The following is a 23646-nucleotide window of genomic DNA, read 5'->3' on the forward strand; positions in this document are numbered from 1 at the left end:
TTAAAAAAAAAACAAACATTCTGTAATTTGGATTTGTCAATTGCTGCAACACCTGCTCACATTACTCTGTTGCTTTGACCATGCAGCTGCCAATGCACCTTACCAAAACAGGTGTACTTTAAGGATAGCAGCACTGCCATCACAGTTTTATTCCAGCAGCAATACCCACCAGGGCTACTGGGCACAAGGAGAGAAGCATGGGCCTGGAGCGGAGATCAATTGCATGCTAATGTACTGGAGGGAATGGCTTCAAGGAGGCAAAACTATGTCAAAGAGTAAAAGGGAAAAAAATTCCAATGTACACCGTCAGCCTGGCTATTTAAAAGATGGAAGATAATTACTAAAATCCACAAGCGTATCATCTAATACTTTGCCCCCCATATTCAATTAAGTACACCTTTTCTTTTTCAATTACTAAAAAAGGTAAGGAGGAAGTAAATTTTCAGCGCTGGACGCAAAAACAAAGCGGGTACAGATTACTAAACATATGCAAATCATTTTTCTCACTGAGAAATAATTAAATAGGCTTCTCTAGAACATTTTGTTTTTGCGGTGTCTAGTGATTTAAAATGTATCTTGTGCGGCTTGTAAAAAGAATGCATGGCCTTGCCTTCACTTTTTTCCAGCAGGGAGGATATAACCGCTTCATCTTCAATAGGATTCAGTGAGCATGTTGAATACACCATCCTTCCCCCCTCTGCCAGCTGCTCAACACCACGGGTAGCAATTCTAATCTGTAACCTAGAAAATGCAAAATGAAGGTTAACAACAACTTGCGTGCAATTTCAAAAGATTCTTCTCCCGAGAACACGGTATGCTTCCTCTCTTTTATCTACATAGATATCAGTTAAAAGAATAAATTAACACTTAAAACAGCAAGAGAATATAGAGGAAGATAAGCATAAATGGGGAAAGCATTTTTCATTCAGTATCAAATGGCAAAGCCTTCAACTCTGCACGACACAACTGGTTGAAGGTGTATATAAACCAGGCCATGCAAACACAAATGATTCATGTAAAAGGGTTTTAAAAAAAAAAAAAAAAAATCCCCCAACCTATTTAAAAGAGACTTCTTCAATAACCAGTATCAGTTGCATACATTCTCTGCAAAGCACGGTTCTTACCTTCACATAGGGGGAATATCTGAATTGAGACACTTCATAGATAAGGTTAAAAACCAAAGCTTATCTGGATACATAGCCCTGAAGCGCTTTTATTTGTGAATTGCAAAAGGGAATAAAAAGTGTCTGAAGACAAACTTCATTATTTGTACAAAGAAAAACAAACGAACATTGTATCTTTCCATTCATGACTAATTGGGTTGTGCTGCCACCTTCAGATGAATGGACACTGGCCCAAAAAGGCAGAAATCCCTTACCCAGACAACATTTCTTCCAGTTTGGCTAAGCCTTAGTTTTCAGCTAGTGTTCGTAGATAATGTTTATTCCTACAGATCTCTAAGGTGGACTTAAAATCCATATTTATAGCCCAATTTAAATACCCCTGCTGGGAAAGGCTTCATCTGCTGCCTACTGCCCCGATGCCAAGAGGGAAAGTACCCCGAGGAACCCCATGCAGGCGAATGTTGGCTATAATGTTGCCAATTGGTGATGGGACCTGTGGAGCAAAGATCTCCAATGTATCCCATGACCCACCTGGCAGGGTGCTATACAGGTGCCTAAGGGCCCTTTCACACGGGCGCTCCGTATGTCCGCAAATCATCCTATTTTTTTGCGGATGATTTGCGGACATAACGTAAGTCTATGGCATTGCGGATGTCAGCGGAATACCATCCGCTGACATCCGATTTTCTTCCTGTCAGTTCTGTTCCGTTTTTTGGAGCTGAACAAAACACTATTTTTGTTCCGTTCAAAAAACGGAAAGGAAGGAAAATCGGATGTCAGCGGTGTCATCCGCTGACATCCGCAAACCCCCATAGACTTGTCATCCGCTCCGTGGAGAAAAAAAAAAAAAAAAAAAAAGGACCGCAGCGGAGCTCTCACACGGAGCGGCCGTGTGAAAGAGCCCTAAAGGCTCTGCTGGGTGCTACCACAGAGAAGTGAAAATTGGGCCTTATGGCACTGAACCAAGGAATGGCAAGTGCCTCTGTGGTGGCCTGTGGTAGAACATGTGGCAGTTTTCCCTTGCCTTCCCTAGTGCACATTGGGCAGTGCAGGCTTGTTACTGTGAGCAGTGCGATAAACCCCAACAGCATATAAAAAGAAAAGAACAGGGCACAACACACATACTTGATAGGCACCATTCGGTCTGTTCCCTTAGCATGGAAGCACATGTGAATAGCAGCTCCCAGCAACAACAGCACTGACCCAGATTCACTGCTAGTCTATCTTCTTCCTGGCACAGCTCCTGCACAGTTGCAGAAAGTCTACATTGCATAAGTATCAGTGTTCCACAAGCACTGGGACTTTTGCATCAGGGTCAGACATCAATGACACAACAGCTAGAGTATTTAGGCATAGTCCCTGACATGGCACAGGAAAAGTACTGCTTCGAAAGGAGACGTGGCTGTCTCCTCGATCCGAGGTGGTATCCCCAAGGTAGTTGGAAGGTCCCCCAATTTGGGCCTGCATGAGGGTGCTGGGGAAGACCGTAGTCACCTTTGATGCATTCTGTTATGTGCAGTTTGACCCCAGAACTCTTTAACCTACTATCCTTTAGGTATAGTTAAAAAAAAAAAAAAAAAGTTGGAGTCCTTGAACCTACCAATGCCTCAATCTCAAGACCAGGTCACATCAGGAATGGTGGATATCCATGTAGATGGATGCTGGATATCTAAAAAGATTTTTGTTTCCAATGAACTGAAAAGTCTTGATGGTAGATACCAGCTTACAGGGCTGAGAGTCATTCTGAAGTTGCAGATCAACATACTGGAACTTTGGACAATGTGGCTGGCTCTCCCAACACTGGCCTGTTTGCCTGCATGGTCTCCGTCAGGGAGAAGTCGGACAATGCAACAGCACTGCATTTATCAGCCATCAAGGCAGGCCAAAACAGGTTGCTCAGACCACAGGGAACCTGGGACATGTGTACCCAACCCAACTTGCAGGCTTAATGGATGAAACCCCACCTATTCATGCAAAGTGTCCATAAGAGAATTACCTCCAAATTTTGGATGGCTGTGAAGTTACCTAGAGACTCTCTAACGGTCTCATCTTTTGATTTTGTGTTTTTCATGAACCTTGACGAAGCAAAAGTTGGCCAAACATGTCGGTACATGAAGACCCTTTTGCGGCAGTATGCATCTCAGATGTATATCTAATACACAGTAAATTGTATCAACCTCATTACTGTTTTAATGTATTGAGTAATATGTTTGTATGAACTCTAACTTTACTACTAAAACATTGTATGGTTTCAAAACATTTGTTGCTCCTGGTCTTGGCCTGTACAGTCCGATATCTCTGCCTATTTTCTATACCTATATATTAAGGATGACGGCCCTGAGTGTCACACTAATATATTGAAAGAAGGAAGCAGTCTTGGCCCTGGGCAGAATTTATCCTGGATTTTATTTCCCCCCCCGCAGCAGATGAACTTGAGAATGCACCAGAGACCTTATTTTAATCTTCATCCACCATCCCCTATGTTTTACCATGCCAGACAATTTAGGCACTACACTAGTCCAAGGAGAAGGTCCGAAACAAAAAAACCCAGACCGATGAAAGGCAGCCTGAATATGAAACCAAAAAGCCCCCTGGTACAGAAAGAGAAGACTGCCATAAAGGAAATGCAGTTTCTCATTCATCTGGTACCAGCACAGAGAATGAACACAACTTAGAGAGTGCTGAAATGTCTCCTGTGACAGCAATGCCAGAGAGACTAACAAAAATGCCTGACAATCAGCACAGTATCGAAACATGGCTCCAGGAAGCTTTGCAAATGAGAGAGGAGAAAAATGTCAAAAGAAAACCTCTGGGGCAACTGTTGAAGAGGACTATGTTGGAAGAGGTGCCAAACCCAAATTCACAGAACCTGCTTATTATCTGCAAAATACAGCCAAAATCCAAGAGTAAGACAAGCTTCCAATAAAGAAAGGAACGTGCAGCTCTTCTAAAAGATAGCAAGCAAGAACTGATACAGAAGACATAGAAGCATGGGGAATCCCTACATCCTTCTTGTGTAGAGGTCACAGCTTAAGGAAGGGTGGCACCAGGAACAAAAAAGCTCATCTGCTTTATATTGTGTAATTTTAAAAAAAAAATGCATAATCGTATATGTATATTTCTTTGTGTGTGAGTGTTGTATAATACAATGTTTTACTCCTGAGAGGGAGTCCTACCTACCCATAAATTCTTTGTGCCTTGTTATGCACCAGAGAGGGAAACGGATGGCAAATAGTCTAAAGGAACAGGCACAGTTAAATAATGATGATTAAGGATTGTAAAATTGAAAAGGAAATGCATTTCCACAGAAGAAAATTTGCACTTATAAAATGTAAATAAGACAAATCAAATTTAATAGCAAAAAATCATCAAAAAGTGAGTCTTTCTGTAGGCCTAGGCTACTTTGGCTGAAGAAAATGGGTATTACGGCAATGGTGCAATCCTTGATGTGGGTATCCAGTTCAGTTCCAAGGAGGCTTTTCCCTTGAAGGGTATGCAGAAAAAAAAAAAAAAACACTTTTCAAAAGGATCCGCAGCCTAAACACTTCAGTCAAATGGTCTACCTCATGGACACTGACAGGAGACCCATTTGGAAGAAGAGGCAGGAAACCGCAAGAGTTTTGAATATCTCAAATATATTGAATATATACAAATGACAGTTGCCAAAAGTGACAATTTAAATAACTTGGAAGAAATTTAGATTACCGTATATACTCGAGTATAAGCCGACTTTTTCAGCACATTTTTTATGCTGAAAAAAAGCACCCCCTCGGCTTTTACTCGAGTGAGGAAAAAAAAATTTAAATGGGGAAATGCCAGGAACGATCAGGAATGACTTAATCTCACCCCCGACCCCCCGCCCCGCATCCGCCGCCGTTAATACGGTAACATGACCCACCGCTTGACTCCTCTGTAGCAGAAGAGCGGAGGAGACAGTCAGCTGAGAGTCAGTGGACGAGCTGCGCCCACACGTCACACTGTGGGAGGAGCCAGTGCTGGCAGCCGCGCTGCTGAAGAAGTGAAGAAGTGAGCTGCCCGGGCCGGGAGGCACTGAAAACACCTGCATTACCACCACCCGCACTTCAACACATGAGCAGCATCCAGCACCACAAGGTTATTCTAATATTTATATTTAATAGTTTATTTTATATATGTTTATTTACTTAATATTTATGGTTGACCTGGGTTGAGGGGGGGGGGGGGGTTGGAGGTGTAGGCCTAATGCGGGTTCAGGTGTAATGTATGTGCTGTAATGTACCACTGACCACAACTCAAAGTTTCCTTTTTTAATATTATATTTACAGTAATATATTTTATAGATTTTTATTTTATTTATGGTAATATTTCTCTTTATGGTTGACCTGGGTTGAGGGGGGGGGGCCTAATGTACTGTGTAATGGTATCTTATTTTTAAAATTTACCAGTAGCTGTTGCATTTCCCACCCTAGGCTTATACTCGAGTCAATCATTTTTCCCATTTTTTTGTGGTAAAATTAGGGGCCTCGGCTTATATTCGGGTCGGCTTATACTCGAGTATATACGGTAGTCCCAAATGATAGTCCACCACATAAATGTGTATTAAAAGTTTAACCATTAGTGTCAACAGATCATCCACAAGACATCTTTTGCAGTGCTCATGATTGCCACTCCCAAAGTGCAAATTATCCCACTCACCATAAATAAATGCCTTACATCAAAATTGATTTTCACAAAACACTTATGGTTAGCTCTCTACATTCCATGGATCTTTCTGCTCCAAAAAAGTAATACCTCTTTAAACACTCTCCTCCCAGCAACCATTCATAAGAAATGGAGCAGGAAAAATAGGTGCAGGCACCGATCCCTATAAAATTTACACCAAACAAATCAAGGCCAAAATGCACTTTTGCCCCTTCTTGGGCTAGAATAGTCACAGATCCCCAGACTTCTTCATTCCTCCGAACTGTACTCAAATGACATGAAAAACAGGATAGGACTAATAATCAAATCCAAAAAATAAAATGCACTCGCATAATAAAAAAAAAAAACTCAATGCTATGATAAAAAGGTAGGGCTGCAACTAACGATTATTTTCATAATTGATTAGTTGTCCGATTCGATTAATCGGATAAAATTTAAAAAAAAAAAAAAAAAGCAATTTATTCTTGAATATCTCTATGCTGCAGTGGTAAATACAAATAACCAGCTCTAATATATATATATATATATATATATATATATATTTATTTTTTATTTAGTTACACACACACACACACACACACACACCTATGCTCAAATCTCAACAGCTTGTACATTTATTTAAACCATCAGGTAGTAAAGGGGTGTGACCACATTAACAATACAAATTCTGGATGGACCCTCTCCCTCTGCACACGGCTTTACACCCTTTCCAGCAAACTATGCAATGATAAACAGGGATTGTTAGTTGGCATATATTGCAATACATGTTTAGGCTGACCCAACTGCTTCAAAAAAAGTAATCCCCTCTTATGGCCAGCCCTACATTGCTTTGCCACTGCAAATACTACGGTGGACACCATGCCAACCTGGGGCATAGAGACAAGGCGAGGGGGAGCTACCAGGTTCAGGAAGAGAAAAAAATATACCTGTGCTCAAATCCCAAAAGCTTGTACATTTAATTAAACTTTCAGTTGCTAAACAGGTGTGACCAGATATTAAACACTACAAATTCTGGATGGACTATATGTGAACTAAATATCTGTTTTTCAATAAATAGTTTGCTGGAAAGGGTGTAGTAGTGTGCAGAGGAATTCTTTCAGAATTTGTAACTATAGGGTGAGGGAACAAAATATCTAACCTACTCTAACAGACAGAAGAGAGATAGATAGATATATATATATATATATATATATATATATATATATATATATATATATATATATATATATATATATATATATATATATATATATATATATATATATATATATATATATACATATACATATATATACATATACATACTAGTGTTGCACCGATACTTGTGCAAATGTTCCGATACTAACACCTATACCTTTTTTTGGGATTTCATTGACTTGCATTGAGTTCTGTTAAATAAAGTTGCAAGCAGCAAAGAATTTAGGAGGTCCAAATTGCACTGATCTGCGGCTTTGAAATCACACTGAAGTAGCGCAATTTCAAAACCACATAAGAACGGTTCTTCATAATTGTAAAGAAACGGTAATATTTTTTCATTAGTCAAAAAAAAAAAAAAAAAAAAAGTCACGACAATAAAAATAGGTACCGCTAATTGATATCAGGGAGTACTTAAGAAAAAGTATAATACTCTTCTGGGGTGCCCTGTCAGCACTTCTTGCTCCTTGCTGGTCTCAAGAGTGCCCCTATAGCAAGGTATGGGATTACATGTCCCATGAGGCATTGCTCCTGGCACATTCACAAGCTTACTGACATGTATGGAGGGTGTACTGAGCTGTATGTGTGCTGCACTGTGTATATTGACATGTATGGAGGGTAGGACTGGGTTCGGGCCTGTTCAGGATCCTGCCGACACTAGGACAGGCAGTGAGACAGATCCCGATCGACACCTGCACAGATCGGGAAAAATGTCTCACTGCCTATAATTAGCTGTGTGCATTGTCGGCTTCCTGGTGGGATCGGGCAGGTGGGATCCCGAACACGCCCAAACCCATCTGTAATGGAGGGTGTACTGAGCTGTAAGTGCACTGCACTATGTATACTGGCATGTAATGGGGAAAGGGGGGGGGGGCGCGTGGATACTGAATTGTATGTGTGCTCCACTGTGTATACTGAAATGTAAGGATGATGTGCTGAGCTGTATGTGTGCTGCACTGTATGTAAACAAATAATGCATTCAGTATGCAGGCCAACTAAGATTATGAAAATAGTTGACAGCTATTTTCATAATCGATCAGTTGTCAATTAATTGATTAGTTGTTTCAGCCCTACTCCTGACCCACAGACCGCAGCAATAAACCGTCACTGGCATGGTGTTACACGTACAGGGGGCTGAGCCATGCTGATGAGAGTAGTTTTACCCTGCTTTTAAAATAAAGAAGAAACAAAGTTTGCTATCCTATGGAATTTCTTTTACTGATTTCTTTTATTGATGCTTGTAACTATTGCCTGTTGAGCGCATTGAAGCTTGCACTTGTCCACCTAGAGTTGGCTGGGAAATGAGCTTGCTTCGATTTCCATGGTATTGGAGCCTGGGAGTACGGTAAGCGGCCCTATTACTTCTTTGGTGGAGGCACACTAGATTTACAATTACAACACAGAAGATCTGCATAAATCACACATCTATAGGACATTATTTTGTGTGATTATTCATTCACCTGTAAGACTTTATTGCAAGCCATGTACTCCTTATGGATTTAATTACCCTGAGGTAAAGAAAACAGAACTGAAATGTTTTTACCACTTAGCGATGGGCTAATCCCAATCCCCTCAGTGGGAAGTGCTGAGAACCTTGGTAGATGTTAAACATTAAGATAAGCAATCCAGACATACTGCAGTGTTCCGCTTCAGATCCCCTTTCTAAAGCATTTTATTAGTTATTCAAAGCTTTAGAAACCCCCTGTTCGTTATTTGCCAAGTACCAGTATATAAGAATGGTTAATAGCTAAAGATAGCAGTTCTTTTGATGTTTCCTGACCCTCATAGAAATGTTAACTCCAGTTAAAAGGCTATGGACATGCACTCGGGGGGTTATAGCTATGTTCTGAAAGGGGTTAGCCATGGCAGTCTTGTCTCCTAGTCTAAAAAATGCCATTGCTCACTGATTTCTGAACAACATGGCTGCCCGTGTCTTCTCTCAGTTTTTGGTGCGCGCAATTTGCATTATTACAGTGCCCAGTGAGACTCTGAGGGTGAAAACAGGCTCTAGCATCAGGCATCCCAGCAGGTGCACAGCAGACAGCACCCAGAACCATTGGTGGATTATGAGCTGATGGCACACAGTACAGTGGCACTGTTCCCCATGTGTCTAAAATCCTACACGTTTCACCGCAAGGCAACTGAGCTCAGGGCACAAGGCTAGAACTCAGATGCATATGAACCAGACTGCTTGGGCAGCTGATATAGGAACAGAATGCCGAAAGGTCACTGTACATGGGTAGCAGGAACAAAGCAAGGAGAGCTCCAAGCATTTTCTGCAATCAAGAGGTGCTTCCTCAACGCTGAATGCTGGGAAAAAGATCAGAGAACACAGACACTCCATTCAGCAGATGAAATGCAGAGCCCGGCCTGCTTGAAAGTCACAGATACAGCACTCCAAAAGTCAGACTTAGGAAAGGCTAATCTGGATAGCTGCAGAAGCAATAAGCAATAAAAGTAACGATTCTGACTGCAGAAAAAAAAAAAAAAAAGTTAGCTACTGTACAATAAAAAGGTTCAATTTTTCTCAGCAAAGAAAATAACTTTTCCTCTAGAAAATAACTGGAGGGGGGGTCATGAGAGAATATCCTGGGTTGGCCCACTATTTTTTTTGGTTTCCCAGTGATCCAGCATAGCCTAACAGTCTCTGAATTTCTCAATGCACAAGAAAAAGCCAATGCCACACTTGACTCTGTACTAGAAGTGTAACAAATGTGTTAACTGTTTAGTGAAAAAAAACTAGGGATGCACCGAAATGAAAATTCTGGGCCGAAACCGAAAATGCAGGATGCCCTTGGCCGAAAACCAAAACTGAAAATGACTTTTCCCCCAAATGATTTTAAAATAGATAGAACAGGGGCATACGACAAACAGGCAGCGATGTACACCTGTAGCTAGTATGTAGTATATGTACTGTGACAGGTTGGCAAGTGGTTAAATTACCAATGATATTTGTATTATGCAGCATGAGGGGGTTAATGTATTGCCACTGCTGGTCACTGATGCATTAGTGACCGACCAGTGGCAGGTAATTGACCCCTTTGTGCTGCATTAGTGCAACCAGTATCAGTGTTAATTAACACTTGTTACACTGATACTGGTTGCACTAATGCAGCACAAAGGGGTTAATTAAGTACCACTGGTCGGTCACTAACGCATCAGTGACCAGCAGTGGCAATACATTAACCCTCTCATGCTGCATAATCCAAATATCATTGGTAGAGTATCATCAGTATAGTATCGCAGGGCCGCTCCACTCTATTTAAACCAGCTGTGCAAGATCAAGTCAGTAAAAGTGACAGAAGACAGCAGCACATCCAATTTCTAAAATAAAAAATTGTCTTACAAACAGTTAACTGCTCAAGATTAGTGGAGTTCAGTAAACAGGTAATGGGTTTGTGAAACCTCTTACCTGAACAGTAAATCCTCCAAAAATAAAATAAAAAAACCCATGCAGCACACAGAGCTCAAACTAGCTGAATGGAAGCTGAAATGGTTTGTGAAAAATGGGTTGGTGCGCTAAACAAAATGTGTAGGACCACAATTATGTTGATGTACACTACATAAAAGGTGTGTGAAATGTGACAAAATCAAAACAATTCCAGAGGAAACGCGTTGGAGAGGAGGCGTGTCGCGCCTGCCACCCACGTCATCCGAAGTGTCTGTGCTGTAGCTGGACACAGGATACTGAAAGGCTCCACATTTACATGCCAATACCAAGACCTGTTTCCTGTAAGTACATTTGCCTATATTCTCCTAATAAAACCAAGGATAATACACTACGGGCGGTTCATTTGTTTCATTACATGGTATGCACTGGAGCTACAAGCTGAGCTATATCATTGGAAGAGTGAATAAACTGATAGTCTGGGGAACACTCAGGAGGATACCAACATCATTATCCAGGGGAATTATCTCAGATACGCAAGTTATTAGAGACATCTGGTAAGAGGCTCCACTGTGTGTCACACCAGGGTGAACTGTGCATGCCATTGCATAGAGTTAATGCCTGAGAAATTTATCTATCTGGTAAGCAGGTCAGCTGGTGTCAGCTGGTGGTGGGATCCTTTATCACTTTAACATCACCTTCCTTTGAATATTTCAAGCACCCATATGTCAAGATACTTCAATTCATTTGTTATCACCTGATGGACTTTGATTTTGTTGTGAATCAAAGTTTTGGACATTTTAGTCTCTTCAGCTGTTTGGAATTGTTTATTTTGATTTTGTCACATTTCACACACCTTTTATGTAGTGTACATCAACATAATTGTTGTCCTACACATTTTGTTTAGTGCACCAACCCATTTTTCACATATTTTGCTAGGCACAGCTTCTTGGTTGCAGCTTTACACGTCAATAATTATCAGCGCACTTCCACATATTCCCAAGCTGAAATGGTTAACAGCCATGTGTTCCTGAAGTGTCTTCTTATCAGTGTATGAGGCAATGTACAGCTCAGGGAGATAAAACCATAAGGAGTGAGGGGAGAGGAGGCTGATCAGTAACCTGCAGGATGCCTGAATACACAGCTATCTGGAACACACTGCAGCCCACCAGCATTCCATGTGACATTGCTCTAATTCTAGTCATACCTTCAAGAGCCTTGCAGCTATCTCCTGGTGCTCTCAGTCAAATGTGGCGGGGGAGGAGTGTTTTACTGCATGCTGACTGGCTGTGGATGGAAGGGAGGAGGAGCTCCACATTTCAGCCCGCCCATCTGATATCAGAGCTCCGATCTGACAACTCTGCTCTATCACTGTGCTTGAAGGAGTCACACTGCAGAATGTAGTGCTACACTGTCAGCACACCACCCCTGAATCCAGGGATAGCAGTGATAGTGGACCTGGCCGGCCAATATCAGCGGCCATACATTTTCGGCATCCTTAACCCCTTATCGGCCGAAATTGGATACTCACATTTTCGGCCGAAATTATCGTTGGCCGGAAAAACAAACAAAAACTCGTACACACAACCAGAAGACAAACTCTGCATAAGGTTAAAGGACTCTAATGAGATATCAACACACACACACACACAGTGCCTTGCGAAAGTATTCGGCCCCCTTGAACTTTGACCTTTTGCCACATTTCAGGATTCAAACAAAGATATAAAACTATTTTTTTGTGAAGAGTCACCAAGTGGGACATAATCATGAAGTGGAACTAAATTTATTGGCCATTTCAAACTTTAAACAAATGAAAAACTGAAAAATCGGGCGTGCAAAATTATTCAGCCCCCTTAAGTTAATACTTTGTAGCGCCACCTTTTGCTGCCATTACAGCTGTAAGTCGCTTGGGGTATGTCTCGCGAGGCTGAAATTTTTGTCCATTTTGCACGCCCAATTTTTCAGTTTTTTGTTAACAAAGTTTGAAATATCCAATAAATTTCGTTCCACTTCATGATTGTGTCCCACTTGTTGATTCTTCACAAAAAATTACAGTTTTATATCTTTATGTTTGAAGCCTGAAATGTGGCAAAAGGTCGCAAAATTCAAGGGGGCTGAATACTTTCGCAAGGCACTAATATATATTATACACACACACACACACACACACACACACACACACACACACACACACACACACACACACACACACTCTTGTTTACAATGAGATCTAAAAAGGAAGCAGTAGAATTTTGATGGATCTATAAATGACACCCAAGAATGGACAGTACCTTTAAAATTCTGTGCACAATGCCGCTTCACTCAACAAAACTGTGTATATTATTACTACTACTAGGAAGGGAAACAAGTGCAAACATCCCTGTTAAACACCCACAAGCTTTAGGGCTCATTTACACCAGGCGTACTCTATAGTGTACGCACTTTTTTTTTTTTTTAAAAACACACTGGGATGCACAGGTGTTCTGTGCAACTCCTCAAACCAGCAGGCTCTATACGCTTTAGGCCCCTTTCACACAGGCGGACCGTTCAGATCCGCCCGTTTGTTTTTTTGGCGGATCTCAGCGGTCCCCCCATGCATTCCTATGGGGCATCGGATGTCAGCGGACACATGTCCGCTGACACCCGATCCGTCAAATCTGGACGGATGGAAACCCTATTTTCCATCCGTCCAGCGGATCGGATGAGAACGGACCGATGGTCCGTTCCCATCCGATTTTCCCCATAGAGATGCATGGGGAACTGACAGCGGTGTCTCCGCACACAGCGCGGAGACACAGCTGTCATCCTTCTGCTCAGCGGGGGGAATCGGCGGCTCGATCCCCCGCTGAGAAAAGCAGAGTCCGTTTGACGACATAGTGTGTGAAAGAGCCCTTACAGAGCGCTCTATAGGAATGGCTACGATGAAATACAAGGTTTCCCAAAGAGGTACTTCTTACTATGGACAATGGGAAAAGGTTGTGTGATACAGCTATCTCTGTGAGCAGTCCTTAGCGGTAGTTCTTCAGCTAGCTAGTGTTTGGGCCCTGTCTTTATTGTGATGCACATAAGTACAGTCCCAATAAAGTCTGCGTGCAGTAAATAAGGCTTAGTTAGAAGACTAGTTCCTACAGTGCATCCGGAAAATATTCACAGCACCACTTTTTTCACATTTTGCCATGTTACAGCCCTATGGATTAAATTCATTATTTTCCTAAAATTCTTCAAGCAATACCCCTAATAATAATGTGAAAGAGGTTTGTTTGAAATTTTTGCAAATGTATTAAAAATAAACAAAAAAAAAAAAAAAACACGTTCATAAGTATTCACAGCCTTTGCCATGGCACTCAAAATATACACTAATCATCCTTGAGGTGTTTCTACAACTTGGAGATCACCTGTGGTAAATTCAGTTGTTTGGACACGATTTGGAAAGGCTCACATCTGTCTATATTAGGTCCCACAGTTAACAGTGCATGTCAGCGCATAAACCAAGCTATGATGTCCAACGAAATTGTCTGTAGACCTGCAAAACAGGATTATATCGAGGCACAGATCTAGGGAAGTGTACAGAAAAACTTCTGCAACATTGAAGGTCCCAATGAGCACAGTGGCCTCCCTCATACATAAAATGGAACAAGTTTGGAACCCCCAGTACTCTTCCTAGAGCGGGCCACCGGGCCAAACTGAGCAATCGAGCGAGAAAGGCGTTGATCAGGGAGGTGACCAAGAACCCAATGGTCACTCTGACAGAGCTCTAGCATTTCTTTGTGGAGAATCTTCCAGAACCACCATCTCTGCAGCACTCCACCAATCAGATTAGAGTGGCCAGATAGAAGGCACATGATAGCCCGCCTGGAGTTTACCAAAAAGGCACCTGAAAGACTCACAGACCATGAGAAACAAAATTCTCCTGTCTGATGAAATGATTGAACTCTTTGGCCTGAATGGTTAGCGTCAAGTCTGAAGGAAACTAGGCATCGCTCATCACCTGGCCAATATCATCCCTACAGTGAAGCATGATGTTGGAAGCATCAAGCTGTGGAGATGTTTTTCAGCGGCAAGAACTAGACTAGTCAGGATTGAGGGGAAAGATGAATGAAGCAATGTACACAGACATCTTTGATGAAAGCCTGCTCCAGTATGCTCTGATCTCAGACTGGGGCGAAGGTTTATCTTCCAACGGGACAACGACCCTAAGCACACTGCTCAGATAAAAGGAGTGGCTACGGGACAACTCTGTTAATGTCCTTGAGTGGAGCAGCCAGAGCCCAGACGTGAAGCCAACTGAACATCTCTGGAGATATCTGAAAATGGCTTTGCACCAACGCTCCCCATCTAACCTGTTGGAGCTTGAGAGGTCCTGCAAAGCAGAATGGGAAAAACTGCCCAAAATGAGGTGTGCCAAGCATGTAGCCTCATACTCAAGAAGACTTGAGGCTGTAATTGGTGCCAGAGGCTGCAATTGGTGCCAAAGGTGCTTCAACGAAAGTATTGAGCAAAGGCTGTAAATACCAAGCCCCCGTTCACATAGGGGCAACGCTACTTCGCACCGCGACCTCCGAGGTCGCGGTGCGAGCAGCGCGCCGCTACCTCGGAGCGGCCGACACGGACTTCATAACATTGAAGTCTATGGCGGTCGCCTCCGGGTCGCCCCAAAGAACCCCCAGGACCCTTTTTCTAGGTCGGAGCGACTTGTGTCGCTCCTATTAGAAAGGGTCCGCAGCTTCCCTATGGGAGGCGACCTGCGGCGACCTGTGAGGAGACCAGGTCGCCTCACAGGTCGCCCTAGTGTGAACCGGCACTTAAGGTACATGTGATTGTTTTTTATTTTGTTTTTTTTATTTAATAAATTTGCAAAGATTTCAAACAAACTTCTTTCACGTTGTCATTAGGGGGGTATGGTTTGTAGAATTTAGAGGAAAATAATGCATTTAATCTATTTTGGAATAAAGCTAGAACATAACAAAATGTGGAAAATGTGAAGCGCTGCAAATACTTTCCGGATGCATTGCATGTACTAAGTGTTTGCAAGCAGCCGTATCCTCTCACTAGTCCCAGCGATAAAGCAACTTTAGCCTCGCTGTTCGGATGTTCGCTAACTTCTGGATCTGCCTAGAGCAACCCCAGTGCTCGGCACACAAGTTAGCAGCGCTCTGATTTTTATAGGAGGTTGCAGGCTTGTAGCAGTTTAGCGTGAAGTCTGGTATAGAGACGTGCACACTCTGATCCCCTAACAAAAGGAAGTTATCTCAAATATTCAGGAGAAAAGCTTCTCCTTTCCCCTCCTGTTTGAGTGTATAGTTGCAGTTCATCAATTCACTACACTCAAATGCAAGATCCTCTTCCCCAGACTACACTTCCCAGAGTTCAGTGAGGAATGCATTAAAGTCTCCCCAGTCCTTCATGGCCACCGGCTCCCTCCTCTTGACAGATCTTAAATGGCACTAAAAGCCAGCATTAAGCCCCGTACACACGTGCAGATTGTCGGCCGAACGATCGGCCGTCTTTTGTCCCCGGGCTGTCGAGTCCGCTGAAAAGTGCAAAAGACTGCACACGAATTTTGTCCGCCAACAACAGCCGACTGCAGAAGTGATGTCATGTGATGGTTAACTTTCCTGGTCTTTTTTCTTTTCTGAGCATGCCCAGTCTTGCAAATCTGCTGTCTGTCGGCCGAAATCTGTACTGACTGGCAAACAATCGGCCGTTCTGGTGTTGGCATACAAAAATTTTAATGCTTGCATGACAGATTCTGTTCGGCCGAAAGTGCGCTGTCGGAAGCATCATACTAACAAGCCAAAAATCGGCCGATCGGTCTTGGGCCGAATCTTTTCGGCCGACAATCTGCACGTGTGTACGGGCCTTAAGAGTCTTGTATAGGCACACAAAACAGCTGCAGCACGTTGCCTTTATAGTGGCTCCTTTTTTAGCCAAGCACCCGGCTATAAACATAGTAGAATACAATATATATGTAGATCTATATGTGGAGTTCCACTAATACACTTTGTACTTCCACAGACACGGGTGCATTATCGAAGCTCATAATGTGACCTTATAGCTTAGTCACACCAATATTTACACAGTAGGCTTACAACAAAAATCTTGTGCTCCAGCATGCTCAGAAAGGAACACCTAACCCATGTTGCCTAACTTGGATAGGACGGCTAAAACCTTTTGTCACCGTGGTCAGATTTAAATGTAATATTTGGCTTACAAAAATTGTAATTTAATCATTTCCAAGTAGAAAAACAGACATCAAATAAAATGCACAATCAGTGACAATGGTTCCTGTACTAGGAATATTTATATATAAAAGAAAAAAAAAAAAAAAACACATTAAAAAGCTTATTCTTACCCATGCAACTGCAAACTATTTAATGTTGTCCATTTTTTCCAAACATCTATATTCTTTCTCATAGTGCCATCCCCACTGCAACAAAGCACAAAATGGAATAAAACTCTGCACTGAATGACCATGCTTACCCAAAATAATGCAGACTAGACACTAAAGAAAGTTAGGGAACCACTAGGCACAGTTAGGCATAATACTCCAATAATATACTTCAACACGAAGTACAAAGATAAATTTACCATGATAGCTTTCTGTATAATTAAGATTTAACACTTACTGCAGGATTTGCACAGCTTGAACATGGACTACAAGACAAGAAAAGCTGCACAGGATGTGCTCAGTGTATTGAATATCAATGAACATTAAAAATCAGGTCAAGGCCACATTTTCATCACAAAAAAATAAAAAATGGCAGTGTCTCTTCAAAAATATGAAGTGCGTTAATGGTTTAAGGGTTAGCAATTGCACAAGAAAAAGACCAACATACTAATAGCCATTTGGATCCAACATAAACAGGATTACCCAGGCATTCCCTGAAGTTTCCTCGAAGTCACGTTGTGATAATCTTTTTATATAGACTGAAAGACTTCTGAATAAAGGTTTGTGGAACAAATCATCTGAATTTTCACTACTTCTTATGGGGAAATTTGCTTTGATATACGAGTGTAAATACTATAAATTGTATTATTTAGAACAAAATGTCTCATCCCGTTTTACCTGCATGGTACATCACAAAGTATCCGGTCATAGTACAGCACTTCTTTAGCACCATTTTTTTCAACTAGGAGGCGGGGAATGCTCGAAGCATCATGGTTCACGACCATAACACAGGGACTGTTTAGCCTCTTAGCTTGATGAACTAACAAATAGCAACGCTTGTTGTCCACATCATTAGCAATGACGAAGCCCTCTAAAATTTGCAGTGAAAAAAATAAATAAAAATTAGCAAGCAGCGATATCCATTGTACCTTAAATTGTAATTATTGCTAAAATTCACATTGACCAAAAAAAAAAAAAAAAATTAACACTTGTCAAGGTTATTCTTACACAATAGAAATAAGTCTTATTACAAAAAGCCTGACATACAATAAAAAAAAAAAAAAAAAAAAAAAAAAAAAAAAAACTTCCAGGGTCTCTGGCTACTTTGAGGTTTATGGGTGTTTCATGCAATTTGCATAGTCTGTTTTCAGATAGTCTTTGCAATGGAGAAGGAAATCAGCAAATCACCATTATGTTCATATAAAAATAGATATCTTTTTTTAAAGCACACAAGATTATATACAAATATGTTTACTCCTTTTGGGTTTATACTAGCAATTAAAGTTTGGGGTCACCCAACATCTCAATAGAAATCAATGCTTTTTACACACCAATATTTAGATTGCATTATCTAACTATAGTCAACATTCTGTATATGTCGATAAATGTTAATTGTCCCAGCTAATCCATTTAGGACTGTGCTCACATTGCCTGTACCTTCACAAAAATGGGATTTTTGTACTTACCATAAAATCCATTTCTCCGAGTTCATAAAATCCATTTCTCTGAGTTCATCAACGGACACAGCTCTCCATAAAACATAACTACTGGGTTGTATTGCCTCCTCCAGGAGTAGGACTAGGCAGAACAAAAAACACCTGGCTATGCCCATGGGCCATCCTCAGCTGGTATATAACCCCCCCCCTCTCTACTCTAGGTAATCAGCCTAGTAGCAAGCAGTATTAGAAGTAAAAGAACTCCATAGAGGGGCGAGTGCTGTGTCCGTCGACTAACCCAGAGAAATAGATTTTTCCGTTAAGTAAAAAAATCCCATTTTCTCTTTCATTCATCCATGGGACACAGTGCACCATAAATCATAACTAGTGGGATGTCCAAAAGCAGTGCCAAAAGAAGAATGAGGGGTGAAAAAAAAAAAAATAACAAACATGGGAGCCCCATCTGAAAAATAAAAGTTTAAAGAAAAAAACCCCTGAAAAGGAAACAGCCCCTCTTAAACAGCAGTCTGCAAAACTTTGCGGCCAAAAGAAGCATCTGCAGATGCCAAAGTATCTACCCTATAGAATTTTGTTAAAGTATGCACGGATGACCAAGTGGCCGCCTTGCAAACTTGCGATATTGATGCCTGATGACAGAAGGCCCAAGAAGTACTCAGCGCCCGAGTAGAATGCGCCGTGACAGGGAAAGGTGGAACCTGACCTTTTATGGAATAGGCCTAAGCCCTCTGGAGATGGTAGCCGAAGAAGCATCCAGCCCTTTACTTGGTCTGTCTGTAACCACAAAAAGCGTGATCTCCAAAAAGGACTCAGTAGCTACCAGATACACCCGAATCGCACGAACCACATCCACGGTATGCAAAGCAAATTCCCTGGGATCAGCCAGCTTGAGACACAAGGAAGGCAGCACAATGGAAGTTAGAGACAACTTTGGGCAGGAAATGTTAGGCACTTCTAACGTATAAAGCATCAGTATAGTGTAACCACTGCTTTTCTATGAGCCTCTGGGGCACATTTTATAAAAGCACAGCTGTGCGATTTATTAATGTGCCTGCAGTTTACCTTGCTTCTGGTCTATGCAAGTAATAGAAGTTAGAGACCTGTTATAGGACTTTTACGAGTCTTTCCAATGCCAAAACATATTAGCTAACGCATTACACAGAAGGCTCTGCATTTTATGAATACAGTGTAACATGCAGGCGCAATGTGATGCAATTACCAGTATTAGTGGCCCAAGTCTTGCATATGTTTTCTCCTTGATCCAAACACATGGTCATTTATCCACGATTCTCCACTTTCTAGTCACCCACCATTCATTATCTTTGTGAATAAATTTCACCCCTTTATTTATTAATATTTTTCACATTCAGAGCTGGCGTTTTCTTCATAATAAAGACCACCCAGGTTAACATTCCAAGGAGTAGTCTTCAGAATTGCAGGTGACATCAGTATTGTGTGCCATTTAAAAAAGCAGCCAACTGAAAACTTGTTTTTTTTTCATTTAGACCATATTTGAAACTAAAACAAACTTTAGGCCGCTTTCACAGTGGTTCGCTTTTTGTGACGCTTTTACAGGATGGCAAAAGCGTATGAAAACTATTCCCCATTAAATCCTATGCAACTTTTCACACTGTAGGTGTGCTGCGCTTTGAAAAATCCTGCGTGCTGAACTGTTTCAAGAGTGCACCAAAAAGGCACATTCCATTGGAAGCCAATGGAATACATCAAAAGCGCCATCAGTGTGAAAGGGCCCTTTGGAGTGCCAGTACTTTTCAACTCATGGAAAGTTCATGTACTTGCTTTTCTGGGTGTCAGCTGTTTTAACAGTTATACGGGCTTCTGGAATAACCAGTCATTTTATCATGAATATTTTAGCATGAGCTAAGAGTGTTTGCCAGGACTCAGAGGATACAAGGACATCAAATGTAAAAACAAGTTACACACAAATCCTAGGTCACCGACTAACTCATGTAACAACACGGGTTGATTTACTAAAACTGGAGTGCGCAAATTCTGGTGCAGCTCTGCATAGTAAGCTTCCAGTTTTTTGTTTTTTTTGGTAAAGTTTAATTGAACAAGTTTAGGTTAGAAGCGGATTGGTTTCTATGCAGATCTGTACCAGATTTTGCACTCAGCAGTTTTAGTAAATAAACCCCACAGAACCCACAGCCCCTTCTTGCAGCCCTCAAACTGGAATTAGGGGCTGCAAGTAAAACTTTGCAAAATAACCGGTAGTTAAGTCATGTCATACCAGGAAATGGAACATCCATGTCCGCATGTAACATTTCTATAAGTTGCTTTGTTTTAGATCCTGGAGCAGCACACATATCCAAGATCTATGATGAAAACCAAGAATTAAAAATGAAATGCCTATTTAAGGTTAATGATTTCCTAAAATTCCTCAAACTACTTTGGGGAATTTAAATTGTATAAATTTTTCATTAGCAATATGCAACAAAACGAAGCAAACAAAACACTGCAAAATTTCAAAATTCCCTGGGTTGTAAAACATACTTTGTGATGTGGCTGGACATTCAGAAGAATGGGAGGAATCATACTGACTGCTTCTTGACGACTTATATTACCCTGAAAATCAAAAAGGGTTATGTAAATAAACAGTTGCTTTTTGGTTACAAACAAGTAATTTTTTTCCTAGCACCCATTATGGCACTGCTTGTAAAACTCGCCCACTGTGTATATTGGGGCGGCACCACAACCGTGTGCAATGTATGCGATTGCAGCAGGACATTATAGGGTTAAATCAGGTACAGAGGCGCTGATATAACAACACCTTCTAAAAATTACTGACTGCAAGTAGAGAGCCTTAGATCGGTAAAGTGGGGATTTCTGCAGATCCTGAGCTGGAGTGAAGAACAGGTGCACGGCTCCTGTGGTTTGCAGCATGCAGGCACTAAGACAGGAAGAATTTGATCGAATAGAAGAGTGGTGGGAGAACAGTGGGAGATTTCCTATGCAACACTCTCGCCAGAACCCTCCTTGCTGTACTGATCAGCTCCTAAGGCTCGCTACTTCCAGTTCTTGCAACTCTCTACACAGCCATCTTTCAGCGTGCCTCATCAAGCCTGTCATCTTCCTTAGGGAGGAAGCTGACAGGCTCAGAGAGGCATGCTGACAGTGGAGGCATGAAGGTTTTGATAGGGAAAGACAAAAGGCTGACGTGGCCCTGGGACCGCTGACCTAATTCATGACCTGGATAAATGAAAACGTACGGATTTCGATGCTGTATTCAAGTGGTTGTAAATCCTTCCATATACACAGTGAAGTGACTGGCCTCACGTGATACACAGATGAAACAAATCCTTTTATCTGCTGTCATCTCTTCTCTACGTCTGTTCAAAGTGCTGAGTTTATAAAGCTTGTCTGAGTTCAGAAAAAAGGGGGCAGAGAGCAGAAATTGCACTCTGCAGAGCGTAGTGAGGGTAACTCAGCTGATTTGAGAAAAGAGACACGCCCCCACCTCTTCACATATCAACAGAGCTGAGCCTGTCAACCTGCTGGAGATCCCATCCCTGTCACCATTTTTCTCTTGGTGTCAGGAAAACTTGTCAGAAGTCATTCATACTGATAACAGAGGAATGAAGCAGAAAACCAAAATGGCACTTAGTGCTCTTAATTGAGAGAAGTACACAGTATAGAGGGATATGCTTTGTTCATATTTCATGTCTGAGGTTAACAACCAGTTTAAGCTGTTAAGAACTCGGCTTCAAACCAAAATGTCACAGCTGTAGCTAGAAACCACTGGATATACATTTTCCTTGATAATGAATCTCTACTTTATATTACTACACATTTTAATAGCATATACAATGCTTACATATCAGGTTAGAATTACCACTTGTATTTTCAGTTGTTAACCTCACTAAGAAATCAAGGAAAAATCCAAAATGTGACTTGTTCAAGTGACTGTTCTAAGTGTGATTTCCTTTTAGCTCAGAGATAACCCTTTGTGTACCCTAATGGTTAGAGAAGGACACATGCATTCCCTGGTTTTCAAAAATGTTTTGACCTGAGCCCTGCTTGCGCACTCGCAATGTCTCCAATTTCTTTCACAAAGTGGAAAAAAAAAAAATCAAAGCTACAAAAAGCAACAGAATGTTCTTATCTGTGTGTAACTTTCGTGGTAGCACAATCCTAAATCATTAGGACATTGCAGTTTTGTTATTTAACTTACAATTATGATACAATATCAAGTTATCACACAGAAAACACGAGCTAAAAGTTACTTACTGACTCTGTCTCACTAATAAGAAATTGGTGAAATTTCTCCAATTCTGGCGACTTGCGGATTATCTTCCTACTCAAGTTTGTGTGCCAGGCAAGCTCATCAGGGTACCTAAAGACAAAAGGGAAAAAAAAACAAAAAAGGTAAAGAGTAAAGGACAAAAAAGAAAAACCCCACATTTGACACAGCTGTAAATTCTTTATGGGGAGTACAGTACAGGACACCGGGCTTGTAGTTATGGACCATGTTTACAGTATATGCAGACTACCTTCTGGTGACTGGACTCTGGCAAAATAACTTCACTAGGATCACCCTAGCACCATGAGACTCCAATTATTTTTTTAGCATGCAATTGGGAAGGATGACAGAAAGAAGAGGGGAAGGCCTTGCATCATGTAGTCCATAAGGCATTTAGAGGAAAGTAAAAATTCTCTTCATCTAATTTGCACAGTACAGGATACAGGGCTTGTGGTTTTAGAGCAGGATACATCCCCACCCAATAAACAGTCTGCCTGGCTGAGTCGGAGACTGACTTCATTAGCACACCCCTCTGACTCAACCAAAGGAAGCTTTGTATTCATTCATAGTATACAAAGCTGCCTATGAATGGCTGAGCCCCACTCATACCTAATCTGCATTGTTCTGGGTGCGAGACGGAAGACTGTCTCACAGCAATATATGTAGCTAAAGCTATATGCAGTTTAGAAACAATGCATAAAGACAATTAGTAAAAGGAAATAGTTTGTTTAGACCAGCTTGGTGCAAACAAACTAAAGTAATAGGAAAGGAATAGGAAACATGGAAATCAACTTTAAGTATTAAGTAGTAAAAGAACATATAGGACATTAATGTATATGCCTCCTAGATCGAAGTAACCCTTTTCTGACATTAAATAACGTACCAGCTCAGTGGTTGGGGAGCCTCTATCTTCTGACCATCCACTTCAATATCTTGCAACTCCTTGAAGTATTTTTCTTTCAAGCAGTGTGAAATTTCTTTGGCATGGCTAAAGCAAAATACAAAAAAAAGGAAGAAGCTTTTCACCAAATTAAAATATTAGCTCTATAAATTCTCTAAAAACCCATTTCTAGAATTTAAAGCTGAATTCTAGGTATGAATTTTATTGCATAGTTACTTTGGTCCAGCTTGGATCAAACTATTTAAATTCCAGGGAT

General features: G+C 41.3%; 1 protein-coding gene across 1 annotated transcript in view; it reads right to left on the minus strand.

Annotated features, from left to right (window-relative positions):
* Positions 1–23646, minus strand: part of NSUN2 (NOP2/Sun RNA methyltransferase 2) — a 94729-nt gene that overhangs the window by 58736 nt on the left and 12347 nt on the right. The window contains exons 3-9 of the mRNA XM_082257992.1: positions 23373–23477; positions 22477–22582; positions 20743–20814; positions 20480–20564; positions 17453–17645; positions 16739–16813; positions 611–741 (exon numbers count right to left, since the gene is read on the minus strand). Coding sequence (XP_082114118.1) covers positions 611–741; positions 16739–16813; positions 17453–17645; positions 20480–20564; positions 20743–20814; positions 22477–22582; positions 23373–23477 — 767 coding nt within the window. The remainder of the gene's footprint in view (positions 1–610; positions 742–16738; positions 16814–17452; positions 17646–20479; positions 20565–20742; positions 20815–22476; positions 22583–23372; positions 23478–23646) is intronic.

Source organism: Pelophylax lessonae (assembly GCF_965119305.1).
Source record: "Pelophylax lessonae genome assembly, chromosome: 5".
NCBI classification, from domain to species: domain Eukaryota; kingdom Metazoa; phylum Chordata; class Amphibia; order Anura; family Ranidae; genus Pelophylax; species Pelophylax lessonae.